At 41.4% G+C, this 22,371-nt stretch overlaps 1 protein-coding gene across 15 annotated transcripts in view; it reads left to right on the top strand.

The window, feature by feature from the left end:
- Positions 1-22,371, top strand: part of R3HDM1 (R3H domain containing 1) — a 181,934-nt gene that overhangs the window by 138,576 nt on the left and 20,987 nt on the right. For all 15 annotated transcript variants that reach the window (XM_036318752.1, XM_036318750.1, XM_036318760.1 and 12 more), the window contains 3 exons: positions 420-574; positions 6,506-6,657; positions 21,454-21,557. In XM_036318752.1, the coding sequence (XP_036174645.1) occupies positions 420-574; positions 6,506-6,657; positions 21,454-21,557 (411 nt within the window). The remainder of the gene's footprint in view (positions 1-419; positions 575-6,505; positions 6,658-21,453; positions 21,558-22,371) is intronic.

Genomic DNA, 22,371 nt, shown 5'->3' with positions numbered 1-22,371 from the left:
ATTTTTTAGCAAGGTATCCTACATTTTTTTTTTTTTTTTTTTTTGCACTGGCCCCACAAATTATGTAGCTACTCCTGGTCCCCAGAAACCAGTTGTGATAATATTTTAATACATACTAAATAGTAATTGTCTGTGTAATCCAAGTCTGTATCCCTATAAATTTCTACAGCTATAAAGAGAATCTTTGTACACAAATTTCATTAGAATGTATTTTAAGGGAGAAAAAAAATGTAGCTGACTTGGGTTACCTACATAGTAAATCTTTTCAATGTTAGCTCTCATAATAGAAGGTTGTTTGAAATTTGTTGTTTAGAACAAAATTCTATCATTTTAGAACACAAATTACTTGCTTAAAGTACAAAACACCCTACTAGAGTAAATAAATTCAAAACAGGATTTAACTCATTGTGTCATTACAGGTTATCAAGTTATGCCCAACCAGCAGCAAAACTACCAAGGAATAGTTGGAATTCAGCAACCCCAGAGTCAGAGCCTGGTTGGTGGCCAACCCAACAGCATAGGAAATCAGATTCAAGGAGTGGTCATCCCCTACCCTTCAGTGCCATCATATCAGGTACGTTATCACTCACCTCCTTTGGGTAGAGGTGATTTAGAATAAATAAAATGTATACCTATGATGCATCATCTCTCTTCTTTTAATATGGGATTAAAAGGTTATCCAGTGTTCTATAATACATAACTTTATAGTCTTTTATTAGTCATAGCAGTTTTGTTTTATCCTCATTTTATTGCTTTATTCATTTGCTTCATTAATTTTTAGGGAAAAATATTGAGCTACTTTGATATTGACAAGTAAATTTTGCCTGGCATTAACTATGTTTCTGACTACTTAAATATATAAGCAAGTATCTTACTATATAATTCAGCCTCTTGAGGGAAGTGGAATGGGAGGGAAAATAGCAATGGTAATAGGTATTTGAAACAGTGAAATGGAGTACAGGCTATCAGTGCTTATAGAATAAAGGAGATTGTGCAATTGCCCATGCTGGAACTGATTTTTTCCCCCCACCTCAACCCCAAAAGAAATTACATGTATTAAAAATGACATGGATTTTAATTTATAGTTCTAAAGTAGAAATACCGATTGTTTCATGAATAAGTCATATTTTTTAATACAATGTGCCACATTTTCAGAAATGTGTTTTACCTCCCTTCTTCTTTTTGGAATGACTTGCAAGTGGGTTTGTTTTATTACCTCACTAGAGGCCTGATGCATGGATTCGTGCACCGGTGGGGTCCCTCAGCTTGGCCTGCACCCTCTTGCAATACAGGACCCCTGGGAGGGTTGTCGGACTGCCAGTTTTGGCCCGGTCTGCTGATCGGGCCGAAACCGGCAGTCCAACATCCCCTGAGGCATGTAGTAGTGTGCAAAGTGGCAGGTGGCCAGGTGCCGCACCACTCCCACTCATCGCGGCCCCACTGCACCTGCCGCCACTGCCACTCAGTAGCACGCTGCCACAGAGGCAGGAGAGGCTTGTGCTGCTGCAGCAGTGCTCACCAGCCATGAGCCCAATGTCTGGCACCCATCAGTCAGCTGAGCGACACTCCTGCTGTGGGAGCGCACTGACCACCAGGGGGCAGCTCCTGCATTGAGCGTCTGCCCCCGGTGGTCAAAGCATGTCATAGCAATCAGTTGTTTGGTCACTTAGGCTTTTATATATATAGATGGTTTTCTGTAACTGAATCTAATGTTAAGAAATCCAAAGATCGTTTTCATTCATCTCCCCAAGGTTAAACCAATCTAGTTGGGAAGATAAATGTACACATATGTTATCTAAACATAATTAAATTTTTTATAGTATTCAGACTGGTAACTGAATGAATCATGAAGTACAACCATGAACAGATTAGGGACTTAATACAGAAGTCTTCTGGGAAGATATAAACCTTAAATTATCTCTTAAAATAACAGGCATAAATTGGTGAGGAAGACATTCTGGGAATAGGGAAGTATATGAGCAAAGGTGCTAGCATATTCCATTTAATTCCAGAAAGTCAAAATTGAAATTACAATGTAAAATGTGGCCTAACCGGCTTGGCTCAGTGGATAAAGCGTTGGCCTGCAGACTCAGAGGTCCCAGGTTTGATTGCAGTCAAGGTCATGTACCTTGGTTGCGGGCACATCCCCAGTGGGAGGTGTGCAGGAGGCAGCTGATCGATGTTTCTCTCTCATCGATGTTTCTAACTCTCCCTCTCCCTTCCTTTCTGTAAAAAATCAATAAATATATTTAAAAAAATAAAATGTAAAATGTGGAATTTTCAAGGATGTCTAGCCTTGAAGCCACCTAATTATAGAAGGCAATTAAGGGAAAAGAAAAAAAATACATTATGAAACTAGGTTTTTTAAAATATTTTTATTGGTTTTAGAGAGAGAGAGAAACATTGCTGTGAGAAACATCAATCGATTGCCTCCTGCACGTACCCCAACTGGATTCAAACCCGTAACCTGGGCATGTGCCCTGACCCAGAAACAAACAGGCGACCTTTTGGTACACAGAATGATACTCAACCAACTGAGCCACACCAGCCAGGACATGAAAGTAAATTTTACATCTTTCTTTTCTCATATTTTGCATGCTTTTTACTTTGTGTCCTCCTTGCATGAGCCTAGGTTCATCATACTTTCCATCTTCTACTTTCTTCATAGCTAGACAGTCTATAGCAGTGATGGCGACCTATGACACGCATGTCAGAGGTGACACGCGAACTCATTTTTTTGGTTGATTTTTCTTTGTTAAATGGCATTTAAATATATAAAATAAATATCAAAAATACAAGTCTTTGTTTTACTATGGTTGCAAATATCAAAAAATTTCTATATGTGACATGGCACCAGAGTTAAGTTAGGGTTTTTCAAAATGCTGACACGCCGAGCTCAAAAGGTTCGCAATCACTGGTCTATAGGATCAGTACTAAGGAACTCTCCCTTCTCAAGAACCCTGGTCATGCTACCTAATCCAGTACGCTGAGCATCTATTAGACAAGATGCCCAGGCATCAGATAAGATTTGCTCTTGGCCTTAGTGGCTCACAGTCTAGTGTAAGATATATAATTTGTATTGGTTTTTACTTTTTGTTAATCCTCACCCAAGGAAATTTTTTTCCATTGGTATTTAGAGAAAGTGAAAAGGAGAGGGAGAGACAGAGACAGAAACATCAATGTGAGAGAGACACATCGATTGGTTACCTCCCACACAACCCCAACCTAGGCCGGGAATCGAGCCTGCAACCGTTTAGTCCATGGGCTGATGCTCTGACAATTGAACAAAACTGGCCAGGGCAAAGAATGTAATTTTTAAAAAAAGTATAACCTGTTGGTGTACTTTTATAAAATGGAACTAGATATTAAAAATGCTTCAGAGCTAAGTTATTATTTCTATAGCATATTTTTTTTACAAGGTATAAATTATTTTCCCATGGTATTTCATGTAATCCTTACATTGAATGAATGATTATGAGAAGTATTTTACTCTGATGAGCAATGAATGACAGCCTCTTTATACTTCCTCCTACATTTGATAGATAAGCTGGATGGTAATAAACTGTTGCCTAAAAAATAAGCCAGAAAAGTCTTCTGTTCTCAGTAGAGTGTATTCTGTGGCTGTACATTCTCAAGTACTGTTCCCTCTTTCTCTTTTGGTACTTCATTTTTCTTTTTTACCACTAGCTACAGCAAGCATGTCAAACTCACAGCCAGTGTGCCGCATGCCTCGTTTAAGTTTGACATGCTTGAGCTATAGATTCTATAGTTTAAATCATGTAGATTGAGCTGTATCATTCTTCCTAAGTCTACCCTGTATATGTATTAACTTAGACACAACCAGAAATAGTCTATATAATAAAAGCCTAAGCGACCTTTACAGCAGAATGACCAGAACGACCGGTCCCTATGATGCGCACTGACCACCAGGGGGCAGACGCTCAACACAGGAGCTGCCCTCTGATGGTAGTGTGCTCCCACAGTGGGCGCAGCGCTCAGCCAGAAGCCAGGCTCATGGCTGGCGTCCGACAAGCTCAGCTGTGGTGGCGGGAGGAGCCTCTCCCACCTCTGCTAAGGTGCAGCAAGCTGAGCAGTAAGGAGCAGCGAGCAGGCGGGCAGTAAGGAGCGAGGGGTCCCAGACTGCGAAAGGGCGCAGGCCGGGCTGAGGGAACCCAACCCCTCCACCTCACCCCACCCCCGCCCAGTGTACAAATTTTATGTACCAGGCCTCTAGTAATCTCAGAATGTTCACACTGCCCCCGTAGACAAAAAGACGGAAATAATATTGTGTTATACAGAGTTGGATATTCACACTAGTAACTTTCTCATTACAATGATTGAGCCAAATTGAAAGTAATTAAGAGATTACGGTGTATTTTGAGAGGACCAGTTACATTTAGAAACATGCTGTATAGGCCAGACTTGTAAATTAATCATGAACTTATAAATCACAGGGCCCAAGTATAGAGAATTGCACAAACTGAGGCTCTGAGTTACTTGGACAAGTTACTTATCCTCTACTTCCCCATCTATACAACAAGGATGATAAAAGTATCTTACTAGGGTTGTTAGAAAGATTTGATGTGCCCAGCCAGTGTGGCTCAGTGGTTAGTATCTACCCAGGAACCAAGAGATCACAGTTCGATTCTAGGTCAGGGCACATACCCAGGTTGCAGGCTTGATCCCCAGAAGGGGATGTGCAGGAGGGAGCCAATCAATGTTTCTCTATCAATGTTTCCATCTCTATCCCTTTCCCTTCCTCTCTCTCTGAAAATCAAAAAAAAAACCCAAAGGGGGAAGGGGAGACATAGTAATACTTTCAATAATAAGGAATTTAAATTAAAAAATAAAATAAGTAGAAATTTTAAAAAAGAAAAAAGATCCACTATTCACCAAATGCCGACTGTGCTAGAACCTGTAATTGGATATTGTAATAAAGATAATACCTCCTGGGAGATGAAGGTGGCATCCTTTTTTTTTTCCAGATAAGTGACTGGGAACTCAGAATAGTAAAGCTGCTTGCCCAGTGTCACATAGATAGCAAAGTGGTGAAGCTGGTATCACATCCAGATATGTTAAGCTTCAAGGCTCATACTCCTTCTGATCCACAGGGTATCTCACTGTTGCCCTACCTGAGTTTTACTCAGCTCTACTTGAAGTGAACTGTATTACTCTTTCTATTTCAAATGGTCATCCTTATTTGCAAACAGCTTATTTTTTAAAATAACTTTTACTTAGGGACATGAATCTTATCTTTTTTTAAAAATCTAATGCATCTAGTCTACTGTACAATTGATAAATGCTAGTGAAAAACAATAGCTGGTGAAAAAAAATCATAGAAATAAAGTGGTAGTGTTATGGCTAACTTATCAGGACAGCCTGTTAACAGTTTTAGCTTATTCCTTAACTAGTCATACAGTAAAACCTCAATATAACGGATTAATTCGGGCAATGGGGTATCTGTTAAAGCTGAAAGTCCATTATGTAATAAAGTAGGTTTTCCAAATGTATATGTTAAAAAGTTGACAAGTTTACCTGTTTTATGTAAACACATTTGTTTAATTAAAATTAAGTATGTATGAAAATTTCACAGAGAAGTTTTCCATTTGTATTACTGTAATTTTAAATTCCTACTGAATAGGTCTAGTAAATGTATGAATTCACCAGTCATCTTGAATTAAAAAATGCACACGGCTGGGGGTGTGGCTTAGCTAAGTGCACATCGGAACATCAGCCAGCATGCGTTAAAACTGCTGCAGAGCCCTAACCGGTTTGGCTCAGTGGATAGAGCGTCGGCCTGCGGACTCAAGGGTCCCAGGTTCGATTTCGGTCAAGGGCATGTACCTTGGTTGCGGGCACATCCCCAGTGGGGAGTGTGCAGGAGGCAGCTGATCGATGTTTCTCTCTCATCAATGTTTCTAACTCTCTATCCCTCTTCCTTCCTCTCTGTAAAAAACCAATAAAATATATATATTTAAAAAAAAAAAAATAACTGCTGCAGAAAGTCATGCCAGGCGACAACAGAACCAATTACCTCAGAACCAATTACCTCGAGTGATGTGGTGTGATCACGTGTTAATCATTCCCCGAACATTAATTATTTATGAACATTGTTTACGAGCAGTGTTACTTTTGGATATAAATATGTAGACTATAGTTGTAGATATGTAATGTTTATATTGGCAAAATTACTACAGCGCTTTTCCCAGCATATGGCCTATTCGCTAAAATTTGTTAAAAATAATATTGAATTAATAACACAAAAAAATATATGTTAATTTAATTATGAGCAAATCTTGGTTAAGGCCATTTTTAAATTAACAGGGTATTAATTTCCACATATAACATATGGATCCGAAATTTTGTTTGTTTAATTGAAGTCCATAAATCAAGGTCCACAAAATCACGGGTTTACTGTACTTGAAAAGTTTATGAAGGCTAGAGACATTAACATTTGCAAGAGTTTGAAGAACCTTTTCCCTTTAAATTGTCTTTTAAATTTTAGGTTTCACTGCCTCAAGGTTCTCAAGGAATTGCCCATCAGACTTATCAACAGCCTGTTATTTTCCCTAATCAATCTAATCAAGGATCTATGCCCACAACAGGAATTCCAGTTTACTATAGTGTCATTCCACCTGGCCAACAAAATAATTTAAGGTGAGTATGACTAAGAACCTAATCCTATAGCTTCTCGTTTTTTATCATGATTTTGGTCGTTGCTAATTTTAAAGTTGCCTCAGGGCATTACCTGAGATCATTCTCTAATGTAGAATAGAAAAACTATGATACAAAATAAGGGGGAAAGGAGACATATGTAATACTTTAAACAATAACGAATTTAAAGTAATAATAACAAATAAATAAATAAACTTAAAAATTTTTAAAAAGAATAACTATGATACAATCTATTTTTCTAATATTTCTTTTAGTCTCCTTTTACTTACCCAAGTGGAATAAAATAGTTGGCCATAGACCTTGGACTTTAGAGCATTTGTTTGTCAATATTTAAGGATTTCATAGGAGTTTGATGAGAATAGGTTTCCTTTATAAAACATCAGTAGCAAACTATCATACTAAAATTTTTGAGGCTCTGGGAAGCTCATTTTTTATCAGTAAGGGGAAAGGGGGTATATAAGAAAAGCAAATGATAGTAGCTCTGCATTAAAGCAAGTCATGAATTATTCCATTAGCTACTTCAGCTTGGAAGAACAGAAGCTTCTCTGAAAAAACTTAAATGTGTTAAAAATAGTAATTTTCCTTTGAATTGGGTACCTGTAGTTTTTGTTCAGAGTGTATTACAGTCCTTCATTTATTCTCAAGACATCCCTATGGGGTTGTCAGAGGGACCTCAGTGCTCTTATAAGAAGGGGTCTTTAGTTAAAATTGCTGACGAGAGGTTGCCACTCAGTTATGTTTACAAGTGGTATTTATGGATAAAGAAGGGATTGACATACTTGTCTCAGGGAATCTGCTGGGAAATGGGACTTGGCTCTCATTTTATGTGTTGTCAGAAACACACACACACACACACTCCACACACGCCCCATGCCCCCGAGGAATTCGCATGGCTCTGGCTGCCACAGGTTAAAGAGGTCTGGCCCATAGTAGAAGCTTAGTGAATCCATACTAAATTAAAACATTTCTTTAATGACAAAGGCCAACCTTGCACATAATCAGTTCTCAGTTATTTACCATATTATTGGCCTTAATATTATTTTGTTTCTGTAACTCTATATACTTTTTAAATTTTTTATTAGAATTTTTTATCACTGAATTATGCTTGTTGACACAAGTGAAGCAGTCAGTGTAAAGATGTATAAAAGGAAAGCTAACTATCATGTTCCCACTGTGGTCACCAGTGCTCACAAGCTATTATGCATTGTTTGTATTGGCCTGCTCAAACATATGTGCATAAAAATATATATTTATATGTATTGGAATTGGTTGATAGATTCTAATGAAATAGACATTATCTTGCATTTTCCCTTATTAAAATATCATGAATATCAGATGAATAAGTATTAGTCTAAAACATTCTGTTATGCTTTTTTTGTGGTCTTTTTTTCCCACCTGATTTCTTTACAAACATAATTTTACATAAATGAGATCATGTCATACAGGCAGTTTTTTGTTGTCTAACTCTCTCCTTCCCCCTATCCTTTCCACTTGGATCATTTCCCACACACACGCAGTCTGGCTAACCCATGTTTCTATGCTGGTCTGTGTCCTTTTTCACTTTTCTCTTTGCACCTAATTATATACTAACAGATGTGGGTATGAAAACATGAGCAAAATTAATTAACACAGGCACATGAAATAGAGTTTATAATTTTACATATAAATTAGACTAAAACTTTTTTTTTTTAATTGATCTCAGAGAGGAAGGAAGAGGGAGAGAAAGAAATATCAATGATGAGAGAGAATCACTGATCAGCCACCTCCTGCACGCCCCCCACTGAAGATTGAGTCCACAACCTGGGAATGGGCCCTTGACCGGAATCGAACCTGGGACCCCCTCAGTCCACAGGCCAATGCTCTATCCATTGAGCCAAACCAGCTAGGGCTAAAACTGTTTTAAAAAAATATATTTTTATTGATTTCAGAGAGGAAGGGAGAGTAAGAGAGAGAGAGAAACATCAATGATGAGAGGGAACCATCGATTGGCTGCCTCTTGCACATTGGACTGAGCCCACAACCCAGGCATGTGCCCTTGACCAGAATCGAACCTGGGACCCTTCGGTCCACAGGCTGATGCTCCATCCACTGAGCCAAACTAGCCAGGCTAAAACTTTTTTAAATGTGGTTGGTTGTATTTATGTAAATGGTATCTATATCTACATATATAAAAGGCTAAGCGACTGTCCAGCCAGTAGGTATAATGCGCACTGACCACCAGGGGGCAAACGTTCAACGCAGGAGCTGCTGAGCAACAGCAACTTTGCAGAGTGCCCTCTCACACTCCAGGACCCCTCGGGGGATGTCGGAGAGCCAGTTTAGGTCCGATCCCTGCAGGTCAGGCCGAGGGACCACCTGCTGGGGACACACACACACACACACACTCACTCACTCACTCACTCTGCAGATTGCCTTTGAGCCACAGCGCAGCCAGCTGGGGAGGTACCACGGGAGGTTGGCTCCAAGATGTGTCAGGCCTTTCTCGCCCAGTCCCACCCCACCAGCCACCTTCTAATTAATTTCCTTTCAGTGTGCACAAATCCATTCACCGGGCCACTAGTTTGTATGTAATGAGAGAGTTTAATCCATTTATGATTAGTATTTAGTAGTTTAGTGTTACAGCTGGTACAGATTTTTTTTTCTGCCAGCTTATGTTTGTTTATTTTACCACACTGTACTTAGAACTGCATGCCTGGTTGGTTGTAGTGCCATTTTATCAGAAGCCCAAATCTGTGATATACATATTCCTTGAGGCTCTTCATCATGGAATCTCACTAATCTGATAATATCAGGGCATGAGATGGTCTAAATTAGCTACTTTTTGTGGATCAGTGAATATTGTGCCATTAGGCATTAGTTATCATGATGTGGTTATTAAGAACACAGCTTTGAAATCTAAACAAAACCTGACTTCAAGCCTGTGCAACTTTGGCAAATTAGTCTTTTTGCACTTTGGTTGTCGTATTTATAAAATAGGAATAATACTTCACATGATTGGTGTGAGGGATTATGTGTCTATACTTTGTGTATGTAAATTCCATATTCTAAAATAGATACTTGCCTGTATTTTTAAGTAGAGTACACTAAAAATAGTTAAACTATTTGTTGCTGATTCAAAGCCACAGAGCATCAGTGATTATATTGTGTCCCCAAAATATTTTGGAGCATGTAAGGAATATTTTCATTTATAGATGCTCTTTGACTTATGATGGGGTTAAGTTCTGATAAACCCATCCTAAGTTGAAAATATCATAAGTAGAAAATATTTTTAATACACCTAACTACCAAACATCATAGCTTAGCCAGCCTACCTTACACTATTCAGAATACTCAAATTAATCTATAGTTGGGCAAAATCATCTAACAGCGAATACACTGTAGAGTGTCAGTTATTAACCCTGTGGTCATATGCCTGACTGAAGCTACAGCCACTGCCACTGCCCAGCATCAAAGAGTGTATTGTGCCCGGCCAGTGTTGCTCAGTGATTGAGCTTCAACTCATGAGCGGAAAGGTTGCTGGTCCGATTCTGGTCAGGGCACATGGCCCGAGTTGTGGGCTTGGCCCTCAGTCGGGGACGTGCAGGAGGCCCATGCCCAGACCAGGGCTGCGTATTGAACCTGCAACCCAGGTACTGCACTTGACCAAGAATCAATCCCATGACCCTTTGGTGCATGGGCCGATGCTCTAACTGCTTGGCCACACCGGCCAGGGCCTCTGAGGTTTTTTATTTTCCAACAGTGTTCTTCAGCTTACATTATTACTGTCAACTCAAAATAGATCTTTTCTAAGTCTTTATTAATATTTTCTAATTGTTAAAGCAGCATTGTTACCTTTCTTTCTTCACTTCCTTAATCATAGTTTCCTTTGATTGGGTTGTGGTCTTTTTCTGAAAAATTGTTCTTTCTCATAGGGAGTTTCTGTTCCCTGCTTTCCTAAGGTATTGGTCATACTTTCTTGTTTCTTTGCATCTCTTTTAATAATATATTGTAGTAACTCTGGGTATCTTCTATTGTTTGCTTGTATATTTATTTATAGTGAGTGACTGGGTTATTTTAGTGACATCTATTTAATTCCCCCTTTCGCTCCCCACTCCCCCACCTCCAGGGTTCAGCCTCTGATGCTGTTCTCAAGCAGGGAAAAAAGCTTTGGGTATTCTCATAGTAATCCTGGGGTGACGGTGGTTTTGGCAGGACTCTGTTCCTTTCTTCCTTGATAACACCCAACTGTTAAACTCCATAACTGCCAGCTGATTACTCTGTTGTTTTCAACAATGCCTGATTCATAAATTGCTCTACAATATATTCCAATTAAAATATGGCTCCTGTGAAGGAAAAGTTTCTGGAGTCAGTGTTTGATTTTTATTCTGACCTCAGGAAGGCTCTGTCCAGCTCTTTTTTTACCTGGTTTCCTCCTTCAAACCAGCAGGCCTAAATTTAGCCTGAATCTTGAATCACCTCCCAGTTGTCTACTACATTCTGTACTATTCTTTGTGTGTGTTTTTTAAGATTAGTAATTTTTTTATTGATTTTAGAGAGAGGAAGGAAGAGGGATAGATGGATGGAGAGATGGGAACATCAATGAGAGAGAAACATCTATTGGCTGCCTCCTACATGCCCCCCATGATGGATCAAGGCCGAAACCCAGGCATGTGCCCTGACCAGGAATCGAACCAGGGACCTTTTGGTTCATGTGTCAATACTCAATCACTGAGCCACACCAGCCAGGTCAACCTGTGCTGTTCTTGAGATTACCCTAGGGTTCAAATTCTTCCCTCTCTGTTGCAATTGAAGTCAGTTCTTTTGAGAAGACATTAGGTGCTATCTGTTTTATGACCTGTTTTCTCCCCAGAAAATTTCTGGGCCAGGTATCTGGAGCTGGGGATGTGCACAGTGGTAAGCTTCTCTCCAAGTGGCAACATCCTTTATGATCTGAGCACTTGAAGAGTGAGGGACCACAGCCTAGGATCCTTAGCTTGCCTTTCCTGACATGGAATCACCAGTTCAAGAGCTGGGGCAAAAGTGATCATGCCTTGCCCGGGCTGGTATGGCTCAGTAGCAAAGCATCACCTTGCGCACTGACAGGTCTTGGGTTAGATTCCCAGTCAAGGGCACGTACCTGGGTTGTGGGTTCATTCCCCTGTTGGGACATATTATATATATATACTAGAGGCCCAGTGCACAAAAATTTGTGCACTCGGGAGGAGGGGGGGCCCCTCAGCCCGGCCTGTGCCCTCTCGCAGTCTGGAACCCCTCGGGAGATAATGACCTGCTGGCTTAGGCCTGCTCCCGGGTGGCAGAGGGCAGGCCCAATCCCTAGGTGCAGCCCCTGGTCAGGCTCAGAGCAGGGCCAATTGGGGAGTTGGGGCGCCGCCCCCTGTCATGCACAGAGCAAGGTGGATTGGGAGGTTGCGATGCCACCCTCAGTCACGCTCAGGGTAGGGCCGATTGGGGGGTTGGGGCACCACCCCCTGTCACACTCAATGCAGGGTCGATGGGGAGGTTGCAGCACCACCCCCTGTCACGCACAGAGCAGGGCCCATCAGGGGGGTTGGGGCTCCGTACCCTGTCACGCACAGAGCAGGGCTCATCAGGGGGTTGGGGAGCTCCCCCCTGTCACACACAGAGCAGGGCCGATCAGGGGGTTGGGGCACCGCACCCTGTCACACTTAAGGCAGGGCTGATGGGGAGGTTATGGCTCTACCCCGTCACACACAGAGCAGGGCCCGTGGGGGCAGGTGGGGGGGGGTTGGGGCGCCGCACCCTGTCACACACAGAGCAGGGCTGATCAGGGGGTTGGGGTGCCGCACCCTGTCACATACAGAGCCGCAGGGCGATCAGGGGGTTGGGGAGCTTCCCCCTATCAGGCACAGAGCAGGGCTGATCAGGGAGTTGGGGTGCCTTCCCCTGTCCCGAACAGAGCAGGGCAGATAGGGAGGTTGTGGCCCTGCCCCCTGTCACACACAGAGCCACAGGGCAATCGGGGTTTGGGCGCTACCCCCTGTCACACTGATCCCGGTGCTGGGAGGCATATTACCCTTTTACTATATAGGATAGAGGCCTGGTGCACAGGTGGGGGCCAGCTGGTTTGCCCTGAAGGGTGTCCTGGATCAGGGTGGGGGTCCCCACTGGGGTGCCTGGCCAGTCTGGGTGAGGGGCTGATGGCTGTTTTCAGGCTGGTGGGTGACTGAAGCTCTCAACTGCTCCTTTTTTTTTCTTTTCTTTTTTATTCTGGGCCAGCTTTAGCTCTGGCTCTAGCTCTGAGGCCTCTGCTGCTGAAAGCAGGTATCTGGTTTGTTTGGGTTCTATAATCAAAACACTGTATCAACTCCAGCTCTGAGATCCCGCCTGGCTGAAAGCGGGTTTCTGGGGTTTTGTTTAGCTTCTATATTTGTAACAATGTTTCAAACTGCAAGCTGAGAGGCCGGCAGTGGCAGGCAGGGAACGTTGGAGCCCTCCCTCACTGAAGCAAGCAAGCCTCATGTTAACTTAAAGCTGCCTGGCTGCCAGCCGCCATCTTGGCTGGCAGTTAATTTGCATATCACCCTGATTAGCCAATGGGAAGGGTAGCGGATGTACGGCTAATTACCATTTTCTCTTTTATTAGATAGGATACACACACACACACACACACACACACACACACACACACACATATATATATATCAACCAATCAATGTGTTTCTTTCTCTCCCCCCCCCCCCCCCCTCAGGGCCCCAGTATTCCCAGTATGTCATATCTCAGTATGTCAATAGTCCTTGTTTCCTAAATAGGGGTTGGGGGAAAAAGAGTTCCCGTCTATCAACTTCAACAACAGGTACCTGGAGGCAGGAGGACAAAGCTGACATATTACTTCTCCTAGAAAGAAAGCCCTTTGTGTGCTGTGGGAGAGGGAGCTCTGTGTTTCTGGCTACAAGTTGTCTGGAGTAGACGCTACGTTAATGAAGCTGGGCAGGGACCAGAGGAAGCATCTTGGTTCAAATATAAGACCCACGTTTCTAATCATGTTTTTAAAGGTGTTCTTATTTAAAGGTGTTCATCCTGTGGTCCATTTTCAGAGGCTTTAAGTAGTTGCATTTTTATAGTTTTCACCAGTTTCAGTGGGGTGCAGGTTAACAGAACTCATGCTGTTATGCCAGAAGTCATTCTGTAATAGGTGAAATTTTAATTCAAAAAAATGAAATTATAGTATTATGGCATCCTGTCTTTTGAAATTATGCACAAAAGATTTGGCGAAGCTGTTTGGGGATTTGGATGTCTGTTCTTAGTTGTATAAGTAGTGTCCTCATTGCCAAGGCATTTTTATGGCCTCACTCAGGAAGCGACTTAATAAGTAGCTAAATTATTTCCAAAAGAGCAGCTTAGGATCAGCTATACTGGAGAGATGTTTTCCACCACTTCAGTGCACTACTGAAGTTATATATCCAACAGACCCACTGACAACTGCTTTTGATGTTAACTGGTTCATTCTACTGTGTCAGTCAGAATATGGCCCCTCTCAAAATCCCAGGAGCACCAGGGATAACATTGTGGTTGAATGTGTTTAGTAGCTGCCCTGCCCTTGCTAGTGTGGTTAGTGGTTAGGGCATTGTCCCTCACACCAAAGGGTCCCAGGTTCTATTCCTGGTCAAGGGCATTTACCTAGGTTGCAGGTTTGACCCCTGACCCTGGTCATGGTGCCTGTGGGAGGCAACCAGTTGATATGTGTCTCTCAAATTCTCTCTCTCCCTCTCCTTCTCCCTCTCCCTCATTCCTTTCCCTCCCTTCTTTTCATTCTCTAAAAAAATCAATGGAAAAAATACCCTAAGGTAAGGATTAACAAGTAATAAAAAATAATAGCTGCCTTTACAGTTCTCAAGCCAAAGGCATCTTTTATGTGAAATGTGTAGTATAGACCCTTGGGTCTCACACAAGTACTTAACAAATGCAAAGTTCCTTTTTAGGGAAAATGTGAGCTCTTACTGCAGGTACTTCTGCATTCTACCTATTATTTAATAGGAGATTGTCCTCTCTTAAGCAAGATTTCCACCCAGCCCCTCAGGTCCCTAAGAAAATAGGAACTGTGTCTTATATCTTGTTTCAAAGGACTAGATTCCTCTATGATTAACTATTTGCTTTAAATTCAGCATAATTATAGAATACAGTTAGGATATGTCTGTAGTCTAGCACCTGCCAAAGGCTTAAATGCTTTCTTCCTTTATCATTCTGGCAGAGTTGTAGAATCCTCTGGGTCCACCATTTTATCTTGGCTGTCAGGAAACACAGAGATAGATTGGAGTTCTCAGTAAAAGCAACAATCTTGTCCCACATGTCCCAACTCCTTTTTGTTTTGTTAAGTATTTTTCAGGTTTTAAGTCGATTAAGTTTTTTAAAATATTTCACATTTGGGAATAGGTGAACTATAAGTAAATATTTCTATAAATTTGAGCATTTAACTGGAAAGCCCAGAAAAATGGGCCATTTGCGTTTAAGGGAAAAATCCAAAAATTTTCCAATAAAAGTTTCATTTGACATTAATTTCATTAATTGAATATATAGTTTGATCAAATTCTAAATAGTTGAAAGTTTATTTATATTGTCCTAAATAGATATCCTTACCACAAAAATTTACAATGTAGAAATCACCTTGATTTACAAAATGCTTATAAGGCAGAAAGCTAGTATATTCTTCCCAAGACAGCAAGCCTGGCTGAGCATCTGACCCTCAAATTAAATGAAGGTTTATACTGCAGAAAATCAGTATAGCTCTCCTCACACACTCCCTGGCATCTGTTAAAGATTTCTGAAGGAGATTCAGATTATTAGTTAAAATTAAATCACTGATACAACATTTAAAAGTAACTTTTCAGGCAGTTGTCATAGAATATTTTTAGTGTTTATTTTTTTATAATTACAAAATATATGCATGCCTTTTGGAAAAAAAAATTTTTTAAGTATAAATTATCAAGAATTAAAAAAAAGAATCAGCCATAGTTCCATAACCCTAAATTGACTACTGTTTTCATATTCAGATTTTTCTGTTAGTCTTTTTTTCTTTTCATATATAATTTTAACATAGTTGAGATTCTATTGGATATATTTTATATATATATTTTATTCATTTGATACAGTGTTTTCCCATGTCATTAAAATTTTCTTTGTAAATATAGCTTTTAATTATTACACTGCTCAATTTTATGAATATGCAAGAATTTATTTAGCCTGTTATAGACATGTATGACATATCCCTTTTTTTTTTCACTTTATTGATTCATCTTCAGTGCAACTTGAATTTCTTCCATGGCATAGAGTCCTTAGAGGGTAATTAACAGGTTAAAGATATGGTGTTGTTGGGGTTTGTTTGTTTGTTTGTTTTTCTGCCCAGCTGGTGTGGTTCAGTGGTTGAGTGCCAACCCATGAACCAGGAGATCACGGTTCGGTTCCCATTCACAGCACATGCCTGGGTTGCAGGCTCAATCCCCAATAGGAAGCGTGCAGGAGGCAGCTGATCAGTGATTCTCCTCATTGATATTTCTGTCTCATTCTCCCTCTTCCTTCTCTCTGAAGTCAATAAAAACAGTTTTTCTAATTTTTTTCTTTCAACGTTATTTTGTTGTTTTTGTTTGTTTGTTTGTTTTAATATATTTGTATTGATTTCAGAGAGGAAGGGGGAGAGAAGGAGATAAAAACATCGATGATGAGAGAGAATCATGATTGGCTGCCTCCTGCGTGCCCCAGGCATATGCCTTTGACCAGAATCGAACCTGGGACTCTGCAGTCCACAGGCCAGTGCTCTAAGCCAGGGGTCCTCAAACTACGGCCCGCAGGCCACATGCAAATACCAATATTGTATTTGTTCCCGTTTTGTTTTTTTACTTCAAAATAAGATATGTGTAGTGTGCATAGGAATTTGTTCATAGTTTTTTTTTTAAACTATAGTCCGGCCCTCCAACGGTCTGAGGGACAGTGAACTGGCCCACTGTTTAAAAAGTTTGAGGACCCCTGCTCTAAACACTGAGCCAAACCAGCTAGGGCTCAATGTTATTTTGTATTGGTTTCAGGTGTACAGCTTAGTGGTTAAACAGTCATATACTTTACATAGTGTTCCTCTTGATATTTCCAGTACCCCAGCTGATAACATACATAGTCATCACAATATTATTGACCATATTCCTTATGCTTTACTTACATCTCCTTGACTATTTTGTAGCTACCAATTGTGCTTCCTAATCCCTTCCCTCTTTCACCCATCCTAAACCCCCCTCCCCTCTGACAACCAACAGTTCTCTCTGTGTGTCTGAGTCTGTTTCCGTCTTATTCATTTATTTTGTTCTTTAGATTTCACATATAAGTGAAATATGGTATTTGTCTTTCTCTGAGTTGGGTGACATATTCACTGAGCATAGTACTATCCTCTGTGTGCATCCATGCTATTGTAAATAGTAAGATTTCATTCTATTTTATGAGCAAGTAATATTCCATTGTATATATGTACCACAGCTTTTTTATTCACTCGTCTATTGATGGGCACTTGGGTTGCTTCCAAGATATAACTGCTTTTTAAGGTCCTTGGTACCTTTTGATAAAATCTTCCTTTGATTTACAATCCCAGTGGCTACTGAATCGTTTTCCTATTTTTTTTTTTCATGGCTTTTTATTTTTTTAATTGATTTTAGAGAGAGGAAGGGAGAGAGAGAGACAGAAACATCAATGATGAGAGAGAATCATTGATCAGCTGCCTCCTGCACGCCCCCCACTGGGGAGTCGAGCCCACAACCCGGGCATGTGCCCTTGACCGGAATTGAACCCAGAACCCTTCAGTCCTATTCTTGGTGTCCTCCTATCACGCATGTGTCTCATAACTTGATTAGGCCATTAGAATGTGTTTAGTGAAAAAGATCAGGGTGGGAAGCACTGCATGGCTCAAGGGTACATTTACCCCAGTTAGAACAGAACCAAAAAATCCTTTCAGCTTTTGGCGAAATTTTCTATTCTCTCCAGTAATGCCACATTTACAAATTGTCAAACTGCTGTATTATTTCCACAGGTAGCTAATTCTCACATAAACACAGTCCAATCATAATTAACATTAATTTCAGAAAGTACTATTTTTATATGTTGTCATATGGTCCAAACTTACGTTTTATGAAATCTTCCCTTTACACTTCTTTCTTTTTACCTTTTATTGAACCACACTGAGTTACTGCCACTAAAAAACAATAGAACTGTAATTCTTATTAATTGAAGAATTGTTACCTGAATCAGAGAATCATTTCATAACATTTTATTGTGGACACTTTTAAATATTTATAACTAGAGGCCCAGTGCACAAAATTCGTGCACTGGGTGGGTGTCCCTCAGCCCAACCTGCCCCCTGTTACAGTCTGGGAGCCCTCAGGAGATATCCTACTGACGGCTTAGGCCCGCGGCGGCTCAGAGCACACCCCGCCTTGGCGGGTCCGCTGGGGGCCTTGGTCCTGGCTGCAGCGTGGCTCAGAGCATGCCCCCCTGGGCAGGTCTACTGGGGGCCTTGCTCCCAGGGCAGGCGGCACAGCATGCCTGCCCGTGAACCCCCAGCAGAAATGGCCTCAGAGCTGGGCCCCCGAGCTGTGCCATGGCCACTTGGAGCCCGCCCCTAGCCCTGGTGTTTGGTGTGTATCCACTGGGGCTGGGGGCATGCTCTGAGCTGGTTGTGATGTCCTGGCCTAATTTGCATATTTCTCTCTTACTATATAGGATTAGAGGCCTGGTGCACAAAAATTTGTGCACTGGGGGGGGGGGGGGTGTTCCTCAGCCCGGCCTGTGCCCTCTCGCAGTCTGGGACCCCTCAGGGGATGACCACCTGCTGGCTTAGGCCCGCTCCCTGAGGGATTGGGCCTAAGCTGGCAGTCAGATATCCTTCTGGCAGCCTGGCAGCCCGGCAGCCCTCGGGGGATGTCCACTTGCCAGCGGGGAGCAGGCCTAAATTGCAGTCAGGCATCCTTAGCACTGCTGAGGAGGCAGGAGAGGCTCCCACCACCACCGCTGTACTGGCAGCCGGCAGCCTGGCTTATGGCTGAGCAGAGCTCCTCCCATGTGAGAGCGCCCTGACCACCAGAGGGCAGCTCCTGCATCGAGCATCTGCCCCCTGGTGGTCAGTGTGTGTCATAGTGACCAGTCATTCCCAGCCTTTCTGCTGTTAGGGTCAGTTTGCATATTACCCTTTTACTATATAGGATAGAAGCCTGGTGCACGGGTGGGGGCCGGCTGGTTTGCCTGAAGGGTGTCCTGGATCAGGGTGGGGTCCCGCTTGGCTGCCTGGCCAGTCTGGGTGAGGGGCTGAGGGCTGTTTTCAGGCTGGTGGGTGACTGAAGCTCCCAACCTCTCCTTTTTTTCATTTTTTTTTTTATTCTGGGATTTATTTACCTTCAATGGCTGTCACTGGAACTGAGAGCTGGCTTTAGCTCTGAGGCTTGGCTGGCTGAAAGCAGGTTTCTGGGGTTTGTTTAGCTTCTATAATTGCAACATTGTTTCTTAGAGTGCAGCTCAGAGGCCGGCAGCGGCAGGCAGGGAACCTTGGCTTCCTTCATCACTGGAGCAAGCAAGCCTCCTGTTCGCTTCAGCCGCCTCGCTGCCGGCCGCCATCTTGGTTGGCAGTTAATTTGCATATCGCCCTGATTAGCCAATAGGAAGCATGTCGGAGGTATGGTTAATTACCATGTTTGTCTATTATTAGATAGGATGAGAGTGTACTCATCTTCTACGTACTCATCACTTAGCTTCTACAGTTATTTACTAATGATTAATCTCTTTTCATATAAACTTCTATTTCATCTTCCTCCTATATTCTTTTGAAAAAAATCCAGATTTCATATTATTTCATTCGTGAGTATTTCAGTATAAGTATCCCTAAAACGTGTGGTTTTTTAAAATATTTTTTCATTGTTTTTAGATACGGGGAGCAAAGAGAGAGAAGCATCACTTTGTTTTTCCATTTATTCATGCATTCATTGGTTGATTCTTGTATGTACCCTGACCCAGATCGAAGCCCCAACCTTGGTGTATTGGGATGATGCTCTAACCAACCGAGCCACCCGGCCTGGGCTACTGAAGGTTTTTTAAAACCCACATAATTATAATATTTTTCACATCTTTAAAATTTTAACCATTTCTTAATTATATCAAATACCCAGTTAATAGATATTTCCAACTGCCCCATACATATTGCTTGTGTTTTTACACATTTGTAGAGTGTCCCAAAGTCTGGATTTTCCTAATTTTGTCATCATGCTGTTTTTTAATATGTCTCCCTGTATTACCTATAATTCAGTAGTTGGATCTAATGTAGTAATTTTAATGCATTACATGAAATGTAAATTAAAAAGCTATTAAAGCTAGGTTCAGAAATAATACTATGTAAAGAAAGTTTATTTAAATGATGAAAAAAGAGTGGTAAATAATAGGGTTTATATTACAACTAGAGGCCTGGTGCACGAAATTCGTGCACAGGGGGTGGGGGCGTCTCTCAACCCAACCTGCACCCTCTCCAATATGGGACATCCCTCTCACAATCCAGGACCACTCGCTCCTAACCGCTCACCTCCCTGCCTGCCTGATTGCCCCTAACCGCTTCTGCCTGCCAGTCTGATCACCCCCTAACTGCTCCCCTGCCAGCCTGATCGGCGCCTAACTGCTCCCCTGCTGGCCCGGTCACCCCTAACTTCCCTCCCCTGCCAGCTGGTCGCCCCTAACTGCCCTCCCCTGCTGGCCTGGTCGCCCCTAACTGCCCTCCCCTACAGGCCTGGTCGCCCCTAACTGCCCTCCCCTGCAGGCCTGGTCGCCCCCAATGCCCTCCCCTGCAGGCCTGGTCGCCCCCAACTGCCCTCCCCTGCAGGCCATCTTGTGTCCATATGGGGGCGGCCATCTTGTGTGTTGGAGTGATGGGCAATTTGCATATTACCTCTTTATTATATAGGAAGCATAGGATTAAGATTTCTGACTCCTTGAGAATTCTCAGAATTAATAGTACCTCTCTTTGATTTGAAACTATCTTCCTGAATTTACTATAAAAAGAAAACTGAAGACTTACTATGAGAAATTGCATATTAGACTCTAAAAGACTTATTGTTGACAAATATGGCAATAACTTAATGGTTTTATGCTAACCACCTTTTTTGTTTTTGTTAGTATTTAGGTTAGAGTATGTCAGAATCATGTTCTATTGTTTCCTTTATTCTCAGATAGTACATTTTTAAACAATATAATATTTTTTCTGAGTCTGGTCATTGTCAAACTACATATTCTATTTTCTAAAATACAGCTTACTGAAATCCAAATAAATTACCTTTTTATTTTATGAAGTTAGTTATTTTTAAGTAATTATTAGAACAATACAAAAGGTATATTTAGAATAATTTTTAAAGGAATAAGAGTAGTGGAATTAGTTGTTTTTTTCCTAGTTTCAAAAATTGGTATTATTGCAATAAACATGATAATTATCTAAAAGATAATTATCAAAAAGATAATTTTTTTAATTATTTTATTGTTTAAAGTATTACAAATAGTAGTACATATGTCTCCTTTTTTTCCCCATTGACCTTCCCCCAGCCTCCCCTACCCCTGGCACATGCCCTCACGCCCCCCAAAAAAAGATAATTATAACTCACAGAGAAAAGAGTTGCATTTGACTTTTACTGCTAATCAATTTGAAGAATAATTTCATTTAATAAATTTGTAGGACTGTTTGTTCCAAGCACCTTTACAGTCATCTCCGTCTCATTATGCTGTGCTTCTGTGTTTGTTTTATTTTTTTTTCCTCCTTAGCTCATCAGTAGGTTACTTACAACATCCAGGATCAGAACAAGTACAGTTTCCTCGAACTACTTCACCCTGCAATTCCCAGCAGCTTCAAAGCCACCAGTGTGCAGGTATGAACAGATAATTGAACAAAAGGATGATGGTTTTTCACTTGAGGAAAAATTAAATTAAGTTTCTTAGGCACTTCTTGAAAAAGATTTCAGCTTGCTATGTGCTGAGGTATAACTAAGATATTTAAGGCACCATGTGAAATCAGAGTTGGCAGGCTCAGTCTACTTCCTTCCTACTGCTGCCATTAGCACACTGCTGTCCTGTTCTTCTCCTCGGGCTCTTCCTTCCTTGCCTCTCAGATATTGATGTTCTCTAGGATCCTCTTCTAGGTGCACTCTGGCTCCTCTTCAAGGTCTTCCTAAGTAATCCAACACCTCCTAGGCTTCAGCTACTGCTTTTTGCCAACACTTCCCTAATCGTATTTCTGCTGAGACGACCATATAGCCAGTTATCTACTGAACATTCCAACCCAGATGTGTCAAAGGGACTTCAGATTTACTATTTCTCCTTACCTATCTATAAACTAAAACAAAGCTCAAAGTCATAATTATCTCTCTCTGTTCTCCCTTTTCATGTTCATGATTTCCGCAAGTCTGTTACCTTCTTTCCTTCCCCACTGCTGCTACTTTTGGTCAATTCTTTTCATGTTTTATTTGCAGCCATCAGGTGTTTTTGCTTATTTCATGTTTCCCCTACACCCAGCTTTTCTCTTCCTCAAGCACATATACAGACATTTCAAAAATTATTGTAATTATTATCCTGAAACAGAAGTCTCTTCATGCCATTCCTCTGAATAAAAAATTTGCATAAATTCTCTATCTAAACTCTAGCAAGTTTGCCTCCTATTTATACTTACATGCTCAATTTACGCAG

Source organism: Myotis myotis, unplaced genomic scaffold (genome assembly GCF_014108235.1).
Source record: "Myotis myotis isolate mMyoMyo1 unplaced genomic scaffold, mMyoMyo1.p scaffold_m19_p_8, whole genome shotgun sequence".
Classification (NCBI taxonomy): domain Eukaryota; kingdom Metazoa; phylum Chordata; class Mammalia; order Chiroptera; family Vespertilionidae; genus Myotis; species Myotis myotis.
Note: the sequence above shows the minus strand (reverse complement) of the source record. Positions and strands in the feature narration are given on the sequence as shown.